At 42.6% G+C, this 20,431-nt stretch overlaps 2 protein-coding genes across 2 annotated transcripts; both read left to right on the top strand.

The window, feature by feature from the left end:
- The first annotated feature begins 367 nt into the window (after nucleotides 1-367).
- LOC137255197 (chymotrypsin-like serine proteinase) lies at nucleotides 368-7,119 on the top strand. The gene is made up of 6 exons (XM_067792607.1): nucleotides 368-398; nucleotides 2,515-2,692; nucleotides 3,012-3,102; nucleotides 5,331-5,502; nucleotides 6,237-6,388; nucleotides 6,982-7,119. Exons 1-6 carry the CDS (start codon nucleotides 368-370, stop codon nucleotides 7,117-7,119), a joined length of 762 nt encoding a protein of 253 aa, XP_067648708.1.
- Nucleotides 7,120-11,452: 4,333 nt separating this feature from the next.
- Nucleotides 11,453-18,368, top strand: LOC137256644 (chymotrypsin-like serine proteinase). The gene is made up of 6 exons (XM_067794554.1): nucleotides 11,453-11,483; nucleotides 12,763-12,940; nucleotides 13,835-13,925; nucleotides 15,809-15,980; nucleotides 16,132-16,283; nucleotides 18,211-18,368. The coding sequence occupies exons 1-6, from the start codon at nucleotides 11,453-11,455 to the stop codon at nucleotides 18,346-18,348; spliced, it is 762 nt and encodes a 253-aa protein (XP_067650655.1). The 3' UTR covers nucleotides 18,349-18,368.
- Nucleotides 18,369-20,431: the final 2,063 nt, after the last annotated feature.

The following is a 20,431-nucleotide window of genomic DNA, read 5'->3' as shown; positions in this document are numbered from 1 at the left end:
ATTGTAATTGTGATGTCTGCTTTTCACTTTCACAACAGAAAATTAAGATCATCTGATAAGTAGATCGTTGTCAGAATAGGTTAACGAGACTCATGTTTCGATATGCAAGGACAGCAGTTTGGGGTCACTTTGAGAAATGTCTAAATAGTGATGGATGCTTCTTCAGAGAAGAAGTTATTAGTGAACAAACATCTTGACCATCACCCGACCTGACCTCCACGTGCTTGCCCTGGGGATGTAGCAGCTGATGAAGATGGGAGACACAACAGAAGGACAAGAGAGGGTGTATATTAATCCTCCACGAGGCGTTTCCCGCTAATTCCCCTCTCTACCCGGGAGATTTACACCATTGTTGCCCTAGTTCACCATGCTGTATCTAGCGTTTCTAGCCATAATTGGTGAGTAGTTAAAATCTTTAAAAACGGTAAACCTTTTATCGTAAGGGTTTTATACTACTGTAGAAAGGGCGGCTTGTCTGAGTTCGACATCTGGTTTAGAGAGTTGGACTGATAGCGGAATGATCATATGATTTTGTTCAAATATTTCCAGGACAAAGGAAACATAAATGTTTTCACAGATACGAGGAACGATACGATACCTTACTCTGAATAGGCCTAGATTGCTGTTGGCTTAGTCTATTGTAGCTTGGTGTTCTTAATGTTTGACGTTCTCACCATTGTGACAGCAATGCATCATGTAGATCCCTCCTTTGGGGCTGCCTGTTGGAGGGGGAACTAGGACGGTTATCTTGTGAGATCATCTGAGGGATGACATCCTTTGAAGGTGGTGTAGATGCCTGATTGGCGCTTTAGTAATCTGCTAATTTGGTGTCTTACCATGGAAAGAATCTGATTCTGGTCTATGTGGGTTTGGGTTGAAATGGAACAGATGGTTCTCAAGACTAGTTTGTGAGGATGCGGTGGGGCTGGCGAGGACTTGCAGTAGATGACAAGGTCGTATAAGTTTGTTTATCTATTTAATTAGTATCTAGCTTCTTTTAATCCTCACCTTTATGTGTGCAGTGAAGGCCAGACGAGGCAACTTAGGAATTATTGATGTTTTCATGAGAAAAATTAAAAGACAATCAATATTAAATTGTCCAAAGATGGAGCCTAATTTTAATTTTATTTAATTAAGACAAGTATGGAAGTCAAATAAAAGTTCTGCCAAAATTTTCTGCAGAAACAAAAATACGCCAGACATTTCTGCAGAGATGAGATCTTAAAAATCTTCAGAGCCTATTTGTGAACTTACGAAGACGTGAACACACTGGCACATGAACCTTTTGGGTTCATTACCTCGAGATCCTTCTAGTGATATAAAATCTGTCTTTGTAGCTTGCTTCCTTCAGTTTGTCAAATTTAAGACTCACTGGTCATTCCTAATTTGCCCCACCCGGTCTTGTGTCAGCCATTACCCGGTATTCATAATCTACTGTTCACAACACGCCATTCCATACTAATGGAAATAAATAAGGCAACACATGGGATATCCTAGATGCAGTCCTATAATTTAGTACTTAGTCTTACACATTCTCTGTATTTCTATGTTGGATTTCAACTTCAATATTCGATATTCGCAATTTGGAATACATTATACTGTGTGCTTTATTATGCAAATGGTAACATTTTACTTTGTCCATATATCTTGTTCAACTGTAGCCAAGTAAAGTGAAGAAAAGATATTTTAAAAACCAAATAAACTGATTGATATATGTCTAGTTTATCAAGCCTGAAGCAATAGAGTTTTATAACTGAAAACTCTGAAAACAAGATCGTCTCTGATAGTCTGCTGTTGTGAAAATGGAGCTCCCAAGTCAGCGAAAACGAAAATGTACTCTTTAAACAAGGGTACCCTCTTACGAAAAGATCTGCTGCGTAAGGTATTACGTGATACTGAACATGTATATATTTGGAGTGAGGGCAGTCTCTGTTGTAAAGACTTGTGTCCAGCCTAAGCCCAAGTGAATTCAAGAAGTTACTTTACATATAAAAATGGATGAATATTAATATAAATCGGCAGAATGTTTATTTGAGTTAGAAACATCAATAATTATAAAAACTGTAAAATCTTACGAACAACTTTTTTTGAGAAACCATGCATTGCTGTTCTGCCTTGTTTTCCAAACCAGATCACTGGGTGGTTAGGTTCGCTGACTAAGTTGACACATGTCATCTTACGCCATTTGCGTAGATTGATGCGCATGCCGTTGATCACTGGCTTGTCTGTTGTAGACTCGATCATTTACAGACTGTTGTCACGTAGCTGGAACATTGCAGAGGGCTGCGTAAAACTAAACCCACTTACCTGTTCATTACCTGGCATGTGGCACATGGAATGCATGATATGCGTGGACCATTGTCAGTCAACTTGACCACTCGATCCAGTTATTCGCCTCTATACAAAGAAACAACTAAGAACACACACAGTGTACCTCTTCTAAATCCACAAGCGTTTGTGTGCCAACCTGTGGTTTGATATTGGGAGCTCTAGACATTTTTCTTTTGAAAACAGGCTGCGCGTCCGCTCGGCCAGGTACCCGGATTTCCGGGGGTACGCCCCTGGCCCCCGGTGACCTGCCCTTCCTCGTCTCTGTGCAGCTCCATAGCTCCAACGTCTGGTACCACCTGTGTGGCGGCGCCCTCATCAGCGACTCCAGGGTCCTCACTTCAGCTCACTGTATCTCTGGCTCGTAAGTCGACATAGGAATGACTGTAAACTATTACTGGCAAACAATAATAAGTTGAGCACCGACTTGACAGTTGACCCGTATAAGCATATATGAGTGCCGTCCACTAGCGCTTGCCATTGTGCTCCCAAGGTTGTAACGACTTGTTACTCCGACAACGTGAGAATTTCGTGGGCAAGGCGTGTGCAAAATCGAACCCCGGTCTTCGGCGTGACGAGTGACCGCTTTAACCACCACGCTACTACAATCCGCGCACTCAGCCTCCCCTATTCCGACCGAAAACCAAGACTGATAGTGTTCGTTTGCCGATATCTATTTAAAGGTCGGCAGACTACCGTATCGTGCTGGGAGAACACAGTTTGAGTCAAAACGACGGGACGGAGGAGTACTTTTCTGTGGCCAGCTACGTCAGAGTAAGTGGAATATTTAAAGGTAGCCATCGAGCGATCATTCCAGTCGCTGTGTAGCCCAAGGTTTACTTAAGCGTGGCGTGTGTAACGTCATGAGTGGTATACAATGGAAACTGTCAAAACCGGCATCTGTACAATCCGGCAAGCATAAACTCTCAGCCCCATTGATAACTTGTAAATTTACCATCAGCTCTGCAATCCAGCACTTTGACTAAATCGGATTATTTCTTCGATCTCAGTGAGTGCCGGTTTAGACAGCTTCCACTGTATCTGCGAGTGTCGTCAGGGGTAGTGGAATCGAATGATTGGCTTGTTTGGTGACATGTTTATATAGGTAAGAGGGTCTTGAGAGTTGCATTTTCAGGCCCGAAGGGTGCATTTGTGATAAGAACTTGAACTCTCAGTAATGGAACGATTTGTGAGTGTACAAAAAAAACCAAAAAGAAACGTACCCTCCTCCCCTAATGACGGAGGGCGTCCACTTCCTGGTCTGTCTACCCCAGTCTGCTGCGCTGAATAAGTTTTATAACAGTGATACGGTGGCAGTCGAGGGCGTTGGCAACAGCATTGTATGTCGACCCCATCTGTTTACCCTATAGAAGCATTCTACACGTGAAAATAATTCAAATACAGCTTGAATATTGCTACGTTTGGAGATTGTGTGTAAACAGAAAGTGGAAAGATGTTACTTTGCAAGCAGAAATGTTAACAAAGATAATTCTAGATGTTCCGAAACACCTTTTCACAATATCTAAGACACGTTGTACTTGTTTTCATTCCTGCAAATCAGCAGAAAATGTTTTCAAAGTCTGAAATCATGGGAATGCTTCTTTTATATTTTAACACACACTAAAGTTGTTTCTTCTTTTGATAGTTGAACAATGGTGACTTGAAATGGTTTATCCCTGTCTCAAAACAGAATTTTATCACAACCTTTCTTTCGGACATCTAAATCACTGTTATTGGTTTATTTCGGCACGGTCGAAAAAAGGACATTTTAACTATCCCGAGAAAAGAATGATGCATTTCACCTAATTATGAATTCATATGAGAAAATCTCTTGATGATTTGCTTAAAACTGTGATATTATGCGTTCTTGTAAACTAATGCCTTCGAACATATCTTTGATAGTTTTTAAGTAATTTATAAAGATAGGAAGGCGAAGTTTCTTTTGGCGTTTAGCATATGTGTGGGAGACTTACATGGGCGAGTGTTTTGCATGTAAACATGTTCTCATTTCCTTTATACATGTTGGGCGTTCGCTTGTCACGTCGGAGGCCCGGGTTCGATTTCCCACATGAGTGTTGCAATGGAAACATTGAGTGAGTGAGTGAATTTAGTTTTACGCCGCACTTGGCAGCATTCCAGCCATATGGCGGAGGTCTGTAAATATTCGAGTCTGGACCAGACAATCCAGTGATCAACAACATGAGCATCGATCTGCGCAATCGGGAATCGATGACATGTGTTAAACAAGTCAGCGAGCCTGACCACCCGATCCCGTTAGTCGCCTCTTACGACAAGCCTAGTCACCTTTTATGGCAAGCATGGGTTGCTGAAGGCCTATTCTACCCCGGATCTTCTCGGGTATGGAATGGAAACATACTAGTGTGAAGATATAAGAGAACAACGACTTTCGATTATGCGAATAGACTGATTTTGATGGTGTATTTAGACTCAAACCACTACCCCCCTCCGTCACTGTATGGGCGATGTCCATCACTACATTATTACAATATATATCCTGCAATAGCGACTGGCTGAATCTAGTTTTACGCCGCTTTTATCAATATTCCAGCAGTATCACGGAGTAGAACATCAGAAATGGATTTCACACATTGTACCCCTGCTGAAGAATCGAACCCTGGTTATGCTGCAATAAAATACAACGAAAAATGTACTGATTTAGTACAACATCATAACAACTAGTTCCTGAACCACTTTATTGTCCCTTTAGCCGAGTCACTGCAAAAACTTAATGGAGCAAGTCTAGATTTCCCCAGGTTCACGTCCCATCTTACTAGGCTGCTTTCCAAATAAGATATCAGTATTTGTTTCTGTTAATATCATACGAATTCATAGGCTAAGCGTTGCTTATTTAACCTCATCAAATACCAAGTTCACAAGTACAGTATATATGAGATTTGAGTACTTATGTTACATTTTCATCTCAATGCATTGTTTGGGGATACAGCAGATAGCTGCTTTATTCACGGCCTTTTCCTTTTCAGCATCCGGACTATGACGGCAACGCCGCTGGCTTCCCCAACGACATCACCATTGTTACTTTGGCCAATGACGCCAACACCACCAGTAGCGCAATCGGCACCATACCCCTCGCTGACGCCGGTGCTTCATTCACTGGTCAGGACTGTACCCTCTCTGGCTGGGGCAGTATAGCGGGTAGGTTGTTTCATCACCGACTGTATAGCTTTACAGGTAAGGTGTGTTATCTATGGTTGGTCTAGCTTCACTGGTGAGTTGTACAATTTCACATTGATATTGCTCTACTAGTAAGTTGTACAATCTCTGGCCGGTCGAGCTTTATTGTTGAGTTATACAATCTCTGGTCGGTGGAGCTTTATTGTTGAGTTGTACAATTTCTGGTCGGTCGAGCTTTATTGTTGAGCTGTACAATCTCTGGCCGGTGGAGCTTTATTGTTGAGTTATACAATTTCTGGTCGGTCGAGCTTTATGGTTGAGCTGTACAATCTCTGGCCGGTGGAGCTTTATTGTTGAGTTATACAATCTCTGGTCGGTGGAGCTTTATTGTTGAGTTATACAATTTCTGGCTTCTCCAGCGTTACTGTTCACTTGTACCATCTCTGATCGGTTCAGACTTGACGGGGGTGGTGGGGTAGCCTAATGATTAGAGCGTTCGCTCGTCACGCAGAAGACCCGGGTTCGATGTCCCGAATCGGCACAACGTATGAAGCCTATTTCTGGTGTGCTATGCCGTGATATTGCTGGAATATCGCTGAAAGCGACGTAAACCCAACTCACTCACTCACACTTACCACGCTGTAGCGTCATCTTTGGTCTCAGGGATTTGAGTTATCTCCCCCTGGAATACAGACTGTTGGATATGATTAAAATGTCAGTTGGATCTGATATAACACTCATCGCTGTTGCTTCAGGGTCAGTAGCGCTGCAGGATACGCCATCTCATGCCACCTTTCCCGCCATCTCTAACGCCGCCTGTACAAGCCTGTGGGCCCCTGTCCCCGGCGTCGTCATCCTCCCCAGCCACGTCTGCATGGTTGGCACTGCTGGTCAATCCGCTTGTCATGTGAGTTTGCAACATTTTAAAACTCTGTTAGTTCCGAAGTGGAGGGTGAGTATGGTTTTACGCCGTTTTCACGACGGGGCACACAAGAAATGGTTTGTAAATAAAAATTGGAACACTTTTGAAAATACTTATATTATGTGTTTGGAAAATTATCTAAAAACACCGGGTTCGTGCTTTCTTTTGTACTTCAGTTTACAATGGTTACAAAAGAAGCATAGAAGCTCATGTACACTATTGGGTGACTGATATTATTGTATCGAATAGCCAAAATGGCAAAGCGCTTTTCTTTGATGGAAACGATGTACAACTCATTTTTATTTGTTCTGGATTTTTATGTTTGCTTCAAATTTGACGTAAATATACTGAACAGCAAAAGAAACGCAACCCTGTTTTTTTGGTCAGGTTTTAAAATATAAGACATAAACATAAATGCTTACTTTTATGAAATCAATTTTCGAAAACTGCGTTTCTTTTGCTGCTCGGTATGTTTCCGCAAAAGAGTTTCGAAGATATTTAACAGTTTCTACAGTGACGTGAGGATTTAATTTGAATTAGATTAGCAGTCAGTTAACCTGTTCTGTTCTCCTCAACAGTACGACAATGGCGGACCGATGGTGTGCAACGGCGTCCTTGTCGGACTCATCTCTTGGGGGGACAGCTCGTGCGAAGGAACGCTCCCTACAGTCATGACCAGCATTCCATACTTTCGCAACTGGATTGATGCTAACTAGGCGAATCTCGACGCCTACAGCAATTTAATCCTGAGTGAAGGTTTTTTCTTTTAACTGAAGATAACATTAAAACATAAATTCCTTCTGTCTGCGATTCTTTATACTTACAAAATTCTGACCCTTTTGTGATGTGCTTTGATGTATCGCGCAATCTGGTTGCGCTACTACAGCTGTTCATTGCCATCATCATGCAGTAAATAACAACAACAACAACAGCAACAACAACTCCAACCAAAATAAACCATAATAATAGTGAAAGAGTGAACATTCCAGCTACATTGCCGCTGCCTGTAACTAAGTAAATAATCGAGTCTGGATCAGACAATCCAGTGATCAACGACATGAGAATCTATCTACGTAAATGAGATACGATGACATGTGTCAGCCAAGTCAGCGGGCCTGACCACCCCAACCATCCTGTTTGTCGCCTGTTGCTGCACACATGGGCTGGTGAAGATAAATTCAAATCCAGACCTTCACGGGTCCAGTTGTAACAGTGAGTATAGGTTTAAGCTGAATTAAGCAAAATTTCAGCAATTTCACGACGGGGCCAATACTAATAACTAGGCAGTGAAAGTAACTGAGTGTAGTCGTGTCGCTACTGCCTCTGTTGTTGCTGATGACGACGACGGTGATGCTGAAGTTAATAATTATCCCTATTATGTTTGCCTAAATTACTTTCCGCGTTTTCTGGTCGAGAGAGGGCAAGAAAGTATTTTCTGTTTGAAACAGTTTCAAGTAAAATGTAAGACAAATCAGATCAGGATTATACATAGATGTCGAGCCCAGGTCACGAGTCATCTGAAACTAAACACCTTGCTCGTCGGTCTGTCCTTGGATGGGCGACTTTCTATAAACGTCAGTCCAGCCCCGCAAAGGAGAGCATGTGACTCGTATGGTCTCACCTTAGGCGTATGTACAAACTTGCCTCTGTTCACCCATCAGTGAATGAGTAGCCGGTGGGATAAAACATATCCTGTTAACCAAAGCCTTGCAAACAGTGCGGGTGAACGAGATTAATGTGTTAACTCTTAGAAGACGCACGAGGATAAAGGCGCTTTATAAATAGCCAATACTGTTATTACATGAAACTCCATTAAAAGTAGATTTGACCTGGAACCGACCATCAAACCGTTTCAGTGGTGAAAAGAGTCGTTATGACTTGGCTGCAATACTGCAAACGTAATGTCCTTCTTAATTTGATATCGGTAGAGAGTTCTGATATGAACACAAACTCTTGCTTGTTTCATTTTCTGTCGTCAAAATGAGATCCATATATCTTGTCCTACCTCACCAAAAACTGATGTACCAACTTCCGTAACCGCCAAGAAGACTACCCCTTTCCCCCTTCCCCTAACCCCATGGATGCTTGTTAAGTGCGAAAATACGGCAAACGGATTTACCCAGTTTTTTTCACAACCCATGTAGCTGCCTAAACAACGGCCACCGGGTTTTGAACCGACTGTCGCCATGCTTGTGCATTTATGCAACCACATCAACACACCTGGACTCTCTGCATTCATGTCGAACTATCAATCATGGCGTCTAAGTGCAGCCTAGCACGATCAATATATTTAATGAGAAAACTATTGAAGGAAACAAACGCGGCTCTGAAGCTTGAATGTGATATTTTGGATCTGGAATGACGAAAATGAGGAAGCATTGGCGGATGTAAATGCCTTTGCGGTCATGATGACTCGCTTGGAATTGATTTTGTCAGAAATATTTACTTTCATGTCTACTGTGCACCGGGATCCACTCAACGTGGAGAGTCCAAGATCCCGTCCTAGTACTATCCCTGGTCTGTCTTGTGGCTTCCTGATATACTGAATTAACACCTGCATTATTAAACTATTAAATATTAGCTCTATACGAACTCAAATATATGCATCAGGTGAGTGGGTGGGAAGGTAAGTGAGTAACTCGGTGGGTGGGTGCGTGTTTGAGTGTTTGAGTGAGTGAGTGAGTGAGTGGATAGGTGAGTGAGTGAGTGTATGGGTGAAGAAGTGAGTGAATGAGTGAGTGAGTGGGTGGGTGGGTGGGTGAGTGAGTGAGTCGGGCCTCTTTTAACAGTATGCAGATGAAGGACACAAGGCAGTTGTTGCCAAAGCAATCGTGATGTTACGTCTGTTATAAGCCGGTATTAAAGTATCAGAGTTACGACCACCTTAGTGGAACCACAGCACTGTTGTACCTATTCCCTCTCTTTGTCCAGAGGGGCCCATGTAGGGATCGAACACGTTAACGTGACGAGCGAAGGTTTTGACTGCTATTTTGTCCCCCGGCCATGTCCAACCAATGAGGAGTTAATTCAATCCATGTAGGCACATTCAAGTGGTTGGTGTGGCTTTTGAAGTTCGACTGGATACATCGGTTTGACTGACAACATCTTCGTAACAGTTTGTTCTGAACATCACTCGCTGTCCCAACTCGGTGTACCCCAGCACCATCTCAAGACGATGGAGAAAACGGGTGAGACAAGTAGTTTCAACAAGTGATTAGTGGCCTATGCAAAATGAGCAAACGTAAGGAACGAGCACTGATCACATTACTATATATATACTATCAAAAAAGAAACGCATAGGCGATTTGTATTTTAAAAATATTATTAATAACCTTTTGTGTACAAACAGTCGTCAATATATGTAACAAAAGTGATGATAACATGATTTTACAAATTCTTCAGGTAAAAATCGATTTTACCTGAAAATGTTGATGAGATTTCTTCCGAGTAGAAAGGCATCACCACAACGCAACAGAAATCGCCTTTCAGTTGGAATTGTGCAGCAAAGAGCATTCACTGTCTGACAAAAAAAATCCAGATTACGTTCAGAAATTGGCATCCGTTTTGAAGGAGTTTCAAGGTCAAATCAGTAGACCACCCCTTAACTCTGCGACATTGAAAGAATGCATGCTGGAGATTACGAATCGTCTGTTGCCAGGCGTCTGAATGTAGGTCTGATCAAGATATCGTGGCTTGCAGCTCGTTGCAACCGAACAGGTATAACGAATGACCGCCCCAATACATGCAGACCTCCAGTTAGCACTGCAGCCGAAGATCGGTACATCCGGGTACTACAGCTACGTGATCGTACAGCCAAGGGTGAGAGCACAGCAGCCAGGGTGCCTGGACTTCAGAGGATATCCGGTCAAACTGTACGGAACAGGTTGAAAGAATAGTCAAGGAACCAGGAACCCGACGTCGGGGTCGTGCTACGTCGTCACCATCGTTCAGCGTCTCCATTCTCTAAATGCATCCACTTGCTTGTATAGACACTACCTTCTTCTGAACTAGTGTGAAATGTCATGCACTAAAGTCTACTGGTTTAAAAGGTATACATGTTTGAAAATACAACAATTTTGCAACGGATGTCTCGTCTATGCGTTTCTTTTTTGGGATAGTATACTTGCAGAGAAAGTGACACAGTACCACAGCCATACGTGAGGTTATGAATACCACGCTAGGAACGCATGCTCTTTCTCAATAGAAATGGAGCAATTTTATTTAAGCGTGCAGGGGGATCCTTAATGACAAGTCCCCTTCCGGGAGGCATACATTCCACGAATGTGACTTTGAAAATGAAACATATACCATCTAATTCCAGGTCAAGTCAGGATACATATACTGCACAGCAAAAGAAACGCAGCTCTGTTTTTGTCACGTTTTCGAATAGAAGAGATGAATATGAACAATTACTTCCATATTTATCGAAAAATATGTTTTTGTAACAGGTCAGTATATATACACTCGATGAGACCTTGCAAATAGTGTTCCAGCTAACCGGGTTGGGCAACACAGACTGATGCCGACGATTACTGTTCGATTCGTCAAAGAAGCATAATCAGTAAGAATTACCACAACTATCCCTATTGGGGTCAGTAAGGCTGAAGTGGTGCTGATAAGTGGCACAACAACTCAACTCACTCACTTTATATGATTCGGAATGACTTATCATTGAGATCCACACACATCTTTATACACATGTGCTATTCCCATCTCGAAGAAGGGCCTATAACTTAATACAGGTCATAAATTAAACTGCTGTAAACATGGCGTATGTTTGTGAAAGGCGAGACGATATGATAAGAAATATGAAGCTTAATAAGAAGTTCAATTACAAATATATTAAGGGGTTTTGCAGTATGGAGTCTTTTTAAACCACGAGTCATGTACAACACTGGCTGAAGCGAAACTGTCTGGCCATTGCAAGACATGTTGGGCCCCAACAGATGGGCAAGAGACCGTATATAATCTACCATCATTTAGTTCTCGCTAATTCGCGTCCTCAGCTGCGAGATTTACAATACAACTACACCATAACGTGTATGTACCATGCTGTACCTTACGCTCATAGCGATGTTTGGTAAGTAGTCACGAAAGAATTGGAATTGAATAACAGTATTTAAGTGGAGTTACATATTCCAGGAGATACCATGCCATTTTCAACATTTCGTCATGACGAGTTGGCTTGAGGGAACCCCGCAGTGATACGGGTTTTAGACATTTAAGAGATAGGTGTAACACTCCAGCCTTGACTCTGACAAACTATTTAATATATGTGGGGAGTACCGAGATTAGAACCGTGATCATGATTTGTTGGAGTGAAAGGTCTTCACTGATGCAATTTCGTATCATTCGGACAATTTTCTCAATAGTCCTTAGCATGGTTTTTTGAAAGGACAGATCTTATACAAATTGGTTTGCTGTAGTAAACTGTGTAAAAATGTATTTCTGTTCATATATGATATGATGAATGGTATTCAGATAGCTCACATGGTATGTTTCTGCAACACCCAGTTTCTGTTAGGTTAATTATGGTTAGGTTCTAATCGTGAGACTCGCCCAACGTTTTTATAAAAGTGCGTTTAAGTAATGTGCAAAATTTATAGTAGTCTCTCCTTTTGGGAGAGTTTATATTTTGACCTTTAGAGACATATCTTTATTTTATACTGCACCTTTTCCATCATTGTGGGTTATATAGCTGGAATACTGTTCAATTCTGCACTGGCTCACATGCAATGTAGAGTAAGGTTGGTAAAAACTGATAATCGCGATCTACAGTAGACACAGATAGACAAAGATGAATATGCTGGGTCAGCTCGTGTATTATACAGGCATTTACACACGACAGTATCCCTTACGTTCATTGCCAGTGTTAGGTTTGATAAAGATCCAGTTTTGAACTGGTCTCCAACACCCCATCCTTGGTAATGTCTTTCGAGGGTCAATTAAGTTCATGTACATATCAAGTCAGTTTACTTCGTTGGATTGATGTACCGAAGACAGAAGACCGAAGACAGAGCTCAGAGTTGGTCTTCGGCAACCCATGCTTGGTGTGAAAGACGACTGACGGGGTTGGTGGTCCGACTCGATGATGCAAGTTGTCGTACCCCAATCATGCATACTGACCAGCAAAAGAAACGCAACTCTGGTTTTGTGTCAAGTTTTAACAGAAGACATAAACACGAACGCTTTCTTTCATGAGATGTCATTTTTCCGAAATTTGCGTCTATTTTGCTGTTCAGTATATGTCGATGCTGTCAAGGATACTCTAGACCTTAATAGTTACAAACTGTTTTGATATAACTGGAGCGCGTCTTTAGGCAAAGTAGTTTGTAAATTCTCGACTTCTCCGACCCCAGGCTGCGCGTCCGCTCGGCCAGGTACCCGGATTTCCGGGGGGACACCATTGGCCCCCGGTGAGCTGCCCTACCTCGCATCTGTGCAGCTCCATAGCTCCAACGCCTGGTACCACCTGTGTGGAGGCGCCCTCATCAGCGACACCAGGGTCCTCACTGCAGCTCACTGCATCTCTGGGATGTAAGTAGTTCACAATGATGCGTATGGATCATTTGGTCCAATGCTAATTTAAAAAATGTGTAAAGATTATGAACATTGAAACGTCACCCTTTCACTGGGAGTAAACATGTCTGCTTTTATTTATTTTAAACAGAGCTCGGTTTAAGAAATGTTAACCTACTTGCACCCGGTGAAACCTAAAATAAAAAAGTTTCAGATGCATTGTTTAATGATAGAGACGTGCTTTTGAATTATGTAGATGTTTTATTCAGATGTGGCATGCACCTTGTGCAGGGTAGACTGATGACTAGGTGGCACTTTGTAATATTGGGTTGCACACGTGCAAAGAGACAAAGCAGTAAATCGAGTCCAACATGGTCACTTTTTAAAACACCATCGGATTCCTGACACCATCGGATTCCTGACACCATCGGATTCCTGACACCATCGGATTCCTGAATTATTCCAGCTTAAAAAAATCTACACGGAGAATGGTTTATTTTAACACGCTTTGCATTAAATTTCACGCTGGAGATCTATTTAAATACTGATCAAAAGGTCAGTGTAGGTTAGGATCACTCACATCACGACGATGCCTTTCTAGGATTCCAAATAGAGCTGCTGTTTCTTTCACAAAACTGGAAAAATAGAAAATTTAATTTAGATTTAATTTAAAAACACAAAACATGACGAAGACTTGAATTATTTTGACCAACCTTTGAAGCTGTTTCCACACCGTGGCGCAGATGAGTGAGTGAGTTTAGTTTTACGCTGCACTCAGCGATGATCGATACTCATGCTGTTGATCACTGGATTTTGTGTTCCAGACTCTATTATTTACATATAGGTGGAAAATTGCTGAGTGAGGCGTAAAACTAAATTCACTCATTCACTTAGACTACAAACTGATTTCAGAGCCTCTCACTATCGGGTTGTCTTGGGCGAACACAGTTTGAACTTGGTCGATGGAACTGAACAGTATATTCTTGTGAAGAGTTACATAATAGTGAGTATATATCGCCAATATAGTCACTAGTCACAGGTACAAAAATCGCAAGTAGCATATGTTGAGGGTGCAATTTTCTGCAATATTTCTAGAAACATCACTACTACTATACACCTGGAAATTAATCAAGCAACACCCCAATTTTTTCTATTGGAGCAACTTTGAAGTGTTCTGACAATCAAAATATGCCGGGTTGATATAGTTTGACACTTTTTTATTCAACAGACGATCTCTGACAAACAACTTAAAGGGAAAAAGTATCAAGACTTTGCTTTATTGCAACGAAATCCAAATTCTTAAAACTGTCTTAAATTCATGAAAAAATGGACACAATTTACTATTCATCCACAGACGTTGTTGTCAGGTGTATTAACACAAATGTCACATGGAAAGAAAGAACAGTCATCTGAGAGTCTGCACACCGACTTTCATCAATATCTAGTGTGTCCTCCCTGCGCACGCACCACCGATTCCAGACGCCTCCTCATTCCTTGGATGAGTCTCCGGATCTGATTCTGGGGGATCCTGTTCCACTCCTCATGCAGGGCAGCCGTCAATTCGTTGAGATTATGGACTGGTGGGTCTCTCTGCCTCACACGACGGCCAATAAAGTCCCACAAATGTTCAATGGGGTTGAGGTCAGGGCTCATGGCAGGCCATGGAATTCTGTCAATTGCATTTTGCCGCAAAAAATCATTTACAGCATGCGCCCTGTGAGGTCTAGCATTGTCGTCCATAAATATGGGTCTCGTTGCCAGAGGATGGTTCTCAAAATGAGGTACCACAGCCCTGTCAAGAACCTCCTGTTGGTAACGAACACCGTTAAGGTTGCCACGGATGGTAATGATATCCAACTTGCAGTTCATGGAAATGCACCCCCATACCATAACGGAACCTCCCCCAAAGGCCACAGTCTCCTGGATGTTCCGTGGAGCCATTGCTGTGTTCCTCTGCCTCCAGACCCGAGTACGACCGTCCACCATGTGCAGCAAGAACCGGCTCTCATCTGAGAAATGGACCTTCCTCCAAGAGGCAATGTTCCAGTGCAAACGGTCATTACACCAGGCCAGTCGGGCTGCTTTATGGGCTGGAGACAGTCTGGGTCGCTTGATTGGCCTCCTTGCCCGGTATCCTGCAGCTTTCAGACGATTCCGAACAGTCCTGTTCGAGATGGGTCTCCCTGGAAGCCACTCCTGTCTCAACCGAGAGCTCGAGTCGAAGGACCTGCGCCGTACAAGTCTCAGTAAAGCTCTGTCCTCCCGGACTGTGGTCTTCCTGGGTCTTCCTGGTCTAGGCAGGTCTTTAACTTCATTAGTGGCCCGGTATTTTTTCAAAAGTTTTGAAATTATGGAATGATGTCGTCCGATTTGAGTCCCGATTTGTCTTAGAGACATACCAGCATTCCTCATGCCGATTATTTGCCAACGAGTGGCCTCTGATAATTTCCTACGTGCCATGACATTGAAATGAATGAAAAACCGAATGCAATCGACAACCTGCGCTTGTAAACACCCCAGGGAAAAAGTGCATTTTTCGAAAGTTGAGGTTAAAGCAATGCACGTGCGCTGTGCAAGCTTCACGCGCGTCATATCAACCCATGAAAAGCTCATGCTGTATGTCAATACATCAAAATTGAATAATCAATCATCAAAATTACTTCGTTAAACTTTGTTAAGTTTTTATGTGTCTTTGAATTTGGTGTTGCTTAATTAATTTCCATATGTATACATTACTAACACACCTTGTCTATGGAACGCCGCGTGCTTCACTTGCATTCGTTGTATGATCCACATTCTACAATGACGGGATTTAGGTTCGTAAGAATGTTCTGAATTTGAAGAATTTGGCATACTGAAAACTACTGCTTCTTATTTTTGTTTCAGTACCCTGACTACAACGGCAACGCTATCGGATTCCCAAACGATATCGCTGTGATCCATTTGTCACAAAACGCCGACACAAACAGCACGGTCATCTCCACCATCCCTCTTGCCAACCACGGGGACGACTTCACGGGAGTGGATTGTACCATCTCTGGGTGGGGTAGTTCAGCTGGTGAGTTGTACTTTCTGCGGCTGGTATAAGTTCACTGGTGAATATATCTTTCTGGTTGGTTTAGTTTTACTGATTGATTGTAACACCTATATTGGATAACCTCACTGGTGAGTTGCACTCACACTTTTCCCGACAAGCATGTCTGTTGTAGGGTCGGAGGAGCTGAACGATACCCCGTCCAAGGCCACGTTCCCCGCCATCTCTAACGCTGCTTGTGTGAGTCTGTGGGCTAATGTACCCAACACCTTAATCTACCCCAGTCACGTCTGCATGATGGGCAAGTCGGGGCAAGCAGGGTGTCACGTGAGTTTAATGTGAATTACCTTACATGATGTGACCACGTCCACATTCTGTTTATTTCTGGGGTTCTCCATTGCGACTTGATCTTTGGCGACTAATTGGGCTAAGACTCGCAGAGTTACGTCCCTTAGATTCCCCCCCAGGTGTTACTGCATTTGTAACTATTCGCCTGCATTCGTAACTACTCGCGTCATTCCGGCATGCCGGAAAGCGTCTCATACGTACCCCTCTCCTGGCCATGTCTACCACTGGGTCCCGTCTAAGCGCAAACGTTCATGGAGACGAAAACAGTCTAGTACTACTATCAAGGAAAGATAACTCTGAATTTCCAAACATGAGACTTGGAATATCCTACATCCCGTTGGCAAAACGGCAATACGTTCATTCCCTTTGCAAATATGTTTCAGTGTTGAAAGTTATTCATCCTTTAGCTCAAAGTTAATGTTTAATTGTGCTCTGTATAGTTTGGCAAAGTTTCAAAGTTCAACGGCTCCGTCATCATCACTTTTTTAATGCGTTTTTTATTGATTTGCCACGATTCATGGCAGCCATAGCGTATGAGAGGGGTACGAGTCTTTTTGTATGTCACGGAAAGAGACGAGTAGTTACGAATGTATTCGCCTGGCGTGCCTGAATGACATGAGTAGTTACGACTGGGGTGACAGATGTTAACATCTCACGTACTAAAAGTAGTACGTTCTTGAGCCTCAGATACAGCGTTAATCTATTGATGAACCAGTATTAGATGAGCGTCCACATTTAATGCATGTTAGTACACACGGCTAAGATAAGAATGTGAAGTGTGAGATTTGATGGAATGTACGGGGCAACTCGTCCCTCTCCGTTACCTCCAAGAAGATTCGGCATGTCCCGGAATAACACGAGTTGGAGGTCACGGAAAAGAGTAGTTGAGACTTATATGGTCATGAATTCATGAGGCAGAAATGTGTAGTAAGGGAGGCAACTGTGTGCACCTTGTCTAAGACTGAAAACTAGCGTGATGTATCAATTCCCATGGGAGAGACTCTTCAATGTTTCAGTTGCACTGAGGCTCCTTTCACGAATTAACTTTACCAAGGTAAACATTAACTCCCATTCTTTAACATGGCACTGATTAACGTCACCTTAGTAATTTACGATCACCTTAGTGCTTTGTGAAAGGAGACGCTGGGCTGCAGACGGTAGTTCAAACGAATGAAGTAAATATGTCAAAGAACTTCACTTACAAAAAAAAAAGATCATTGGTCAGATCCTAATCCTTAGCGCACCAACACGCACAGAACAAAGTATAACTCGCTGTGTGTGGAAATGATTTCAAGAGCATTGCAGTCGCCTCGACTGAAGGTAACAGTGCCGTGGTTTGGTGTGTGAGTACTGACATTGAGCATATCATGTCCTCATATCATGATTCGTAGGGTTGATGAGGGATGAAAGCAAGAATTGAATGAGTCAGTGATTTGTGTTTTATACCGCTTTTAGCAATATTCTTGCAATATCACTGTGGGGGACAACAAAAAATGGGCTTCACACATTGCACCCATATGGAGAGTCGAACCCGTCCCTTCGGTGTGACGCGCAAACATGTTAACCACGGGCTGTCCCACCACCCCGCGATGCCTAGAATCACAGAGTAGGCGAATCTTCGATAATGGATTATGGCCAACTATCCACTGCTCGACGAGAGACACAATATCGCATGCTAGACGCTTGTTATCGCGTGTCTTGTATAATTTGCTATTGGATGCAATCGAACTATACTGAACAGCAAAAGTAACGCAACTCTATTCTTTTGGTCAAGTGCTTAATTAAAGAAGACATAAACGCGAACGCTTCCTTTTCTGAGATTTCATTTTTTTCAAAACTTGCGTTTCTTATGCTGTTCAGTATATATTACGTCGTTGGTTTACGCTGTTTTTGTCTATGCCAACAGTACGACAACGGGGGACCGATGGTGTGTAACGGCGTTTTGGTGGGTGTATTCTCGTGGGGAGAGAGCTCATGCGACGGGAAGCTGCCTACTGTCATGACGAGTGTCCCTTTCTTCCACCGCTGGATCATAAGCCACTAGGCGACGCTGAACGCCTGTAGCCGTCTCGACATTTCGATAAAGATTCTATCCCCGTTATAAAGCTGTTGTTGTTCTATATGTCCTCTTTCTCTATACAGTGGGAGATTAATGTTTATAATTATCTTACCTCAAGGCGACTTTGCTTGTCGTAAGAGGCGACTAACGGGATCGGTTGGTTGACACATGTCATCGGTTCCAAATTGCACCGATCGATGCTCATGTTGTTGATCACTGGATTGTCTGGTCCAGACTCGATTATTTACAGACTTCCGCCATATGGCTGGACTATTGGTGAGTGCGGTGTAAAATTAAACTCACTCACTCACCTGACGGAATAAAAAGCCAGCCAGGGGAAGTAATAAACTGATGGGGCTGAGCTGTAGATGCATTCTGGGTATGGCGGAGACGTTTTGGAACGTAGACCATGGAGATATCGATCATGTGTCTGTCTGGACATCCATTAGTACAATTCGTGCTGCTGGTATATGGGCCCACCAACCTCTGTGTAGGATGGCCTTGACCTTGCAGCATCGCAGGAACCTTCTGCAATGGTCATCGCTTCATCGCTATTTATTGTTACAATGTCATTTTGCTGATAAAACACTGGCACTGCACCGTGTTTCAATATACATTTTCCATTTCATCAGAAGGTTTTGTTACTTTTATCTTACTGGAAGAAACACAACTTTACTTTCTTTTTCTCGCCAGTTTACCTTTAAGACGAGTTACCAGGTGAGCCAGTCAAAGTTGTCGCGCCGTTGGGTATAATGAATTCAAATGTTGGCCGAAGTGACACTTAGTCTAAACATACGTTTGTTAGTTATTTGTTCTGTATGGTTGAACATACTATAAAAAAGCAAAATTTGGATAACGTCCTTCTCAGTTCTAAATGGGTGTTATCAATCACTATTCTGTATAAATATTCAGAACTAGTGCAGTGTGTTTACTCACTCAATCACTCACTCACTCACTCACTCATGAAAGCCTAATACTGGTATTTTCATGGCATGAATTCAGTGAGTGTTCTCGGTGATGCGATTATTTTCTCTGAAATTCAAAGTTTCAACAACCAATTTGACGTAACGCGAAAATACTCGAAATTTCGGGAAGACAATCGAAGCAAGGAGACAATGTTCGCAGTTTGGTGATGGAACAATGGAATTCATGTACATGCCAATGTTGATTGGTTGACTGAATTATTGGAAGGTAGGGTGGTTGCCAATCTACCCTCCCCTTCAACTGGTCGCAGCCAGGCCTCAGACAGGTCGCGTCTCTCTGTAAACATACCATAAAATGCACGTGCGATCGCTGACGTAATCATTGTGCTTCACCCCTTTTTACGGTTAATGATGTATATCTAGATATATCAAGCCTATGTGTCATTGCCATCTGCATGCCAGCCGATCTGAATTAACCCGAAATCATTGCTACAAATATTGTGGCTGTCAAGGTTTTATTTTGCCGAGTATAAGTTTGGCTTCAGAACGTTCTTTGGTATCAAACAATTGGCACTAATCAATCAAGCAGCCAAATTCTAGATTGTGAACATCAGCAACATCCACATCTGTAACCATAAACACATTCTCCACACTCGTTATATCGTTGTTATGCTAAACAACATTACACATTGCCTATGTGTTAGTGTCCGTTGGAGGCTGGTTTGGATAGGTTCCTTCACGTGTACACAACTTATTGGAAAGATTGGTCAGACTCGGTGGCTGGGTTGGTGACGTTTAGATACACTCTTACGAGCAGCCATATCCTGGATTGCCTGGTACGGACTCGTTTATCTACAAGTTTTTGTCAGACAGTTCTGAGTGATATGTTGAATCAGTAAAACAAATTACCTTTTTGATAGTTTCCATGACATCAGGTTTGCCTGCATTTGTCTAGCGGAGTACCTGGGCGTTGAACGCTCCGAATTTTAGAGTGGGGTTTTGGATGTAGACTGCGGTAGGATTGATGAGGGGTACAGTAGCAGTCAGTAGCAGATTGATGAACAACACAATGATAGCAGTAATGATCATCACCTGTCTGACAGATCTGTGACCGCTGCAGTCTTCCTGAGACGCCTGAGTCTTCC

This window comes from Haliotis asinina, chromosome 11, assembly GCF_037392515.1.
Source record: "Haliotis asinina isolate JCU_RB_2024 chromosome 11, JCU_Hal_asi_v2, whole genome shotgun sequence".
NCBI classification, from domain to species: domain Eukaryota; kingdom Metazoa; phylum Mollusca; class Gastropoda; order Lepetellida; family Haliotidae; genus Haliotis; species Haliotis asinina.
The sequence above is the reverse complement of the archived record's forward strand: the minus strand, read 5'-3'. Positions and strand labels throughout refer to the sequence as shown.

Coding starts and splice junctions, on each gene's coding strand:
- LOC137256644 (XM_067794554.1), top strand. CDS start 11,453: ATGCTGTACCTTACGCTCATAGCGATGTTTG. Junction 13,926..15,808: donor TTGTGAAGAGTTACATAATA/GTGAGTATATAT, acceptor TTTTTGTTTCAG/TACCCTGACTACAACGGCAA. Junction 16,284..18,210: donor CGGGGCAAGCAGGGTGTCAC/GTGAGTTTAATG, acceptor CTATGCCAACAG/TACGACAACGGGGGACCGAT.
- LOC137255197 (XM_067792607.1), top strand. CDS start 368: ATGCTGTATCTAGCGTTTCTAGCCATAATTG. Junction 399..2,514: donor AGCGTTTCTAGCCATAATTG/GTGAGTAGTTAA, acceptor TTTTGAAAACAG/GCTGCGCGTCCGCTCGGCCA. Junction 5,503..6,236: donor TGGCTGGGGCAGTATAGCGG/GTAGGTTGTTTC, acceptor CTGTTGCTTCAG/GGTCAGTAGCGCTGCAGGAT.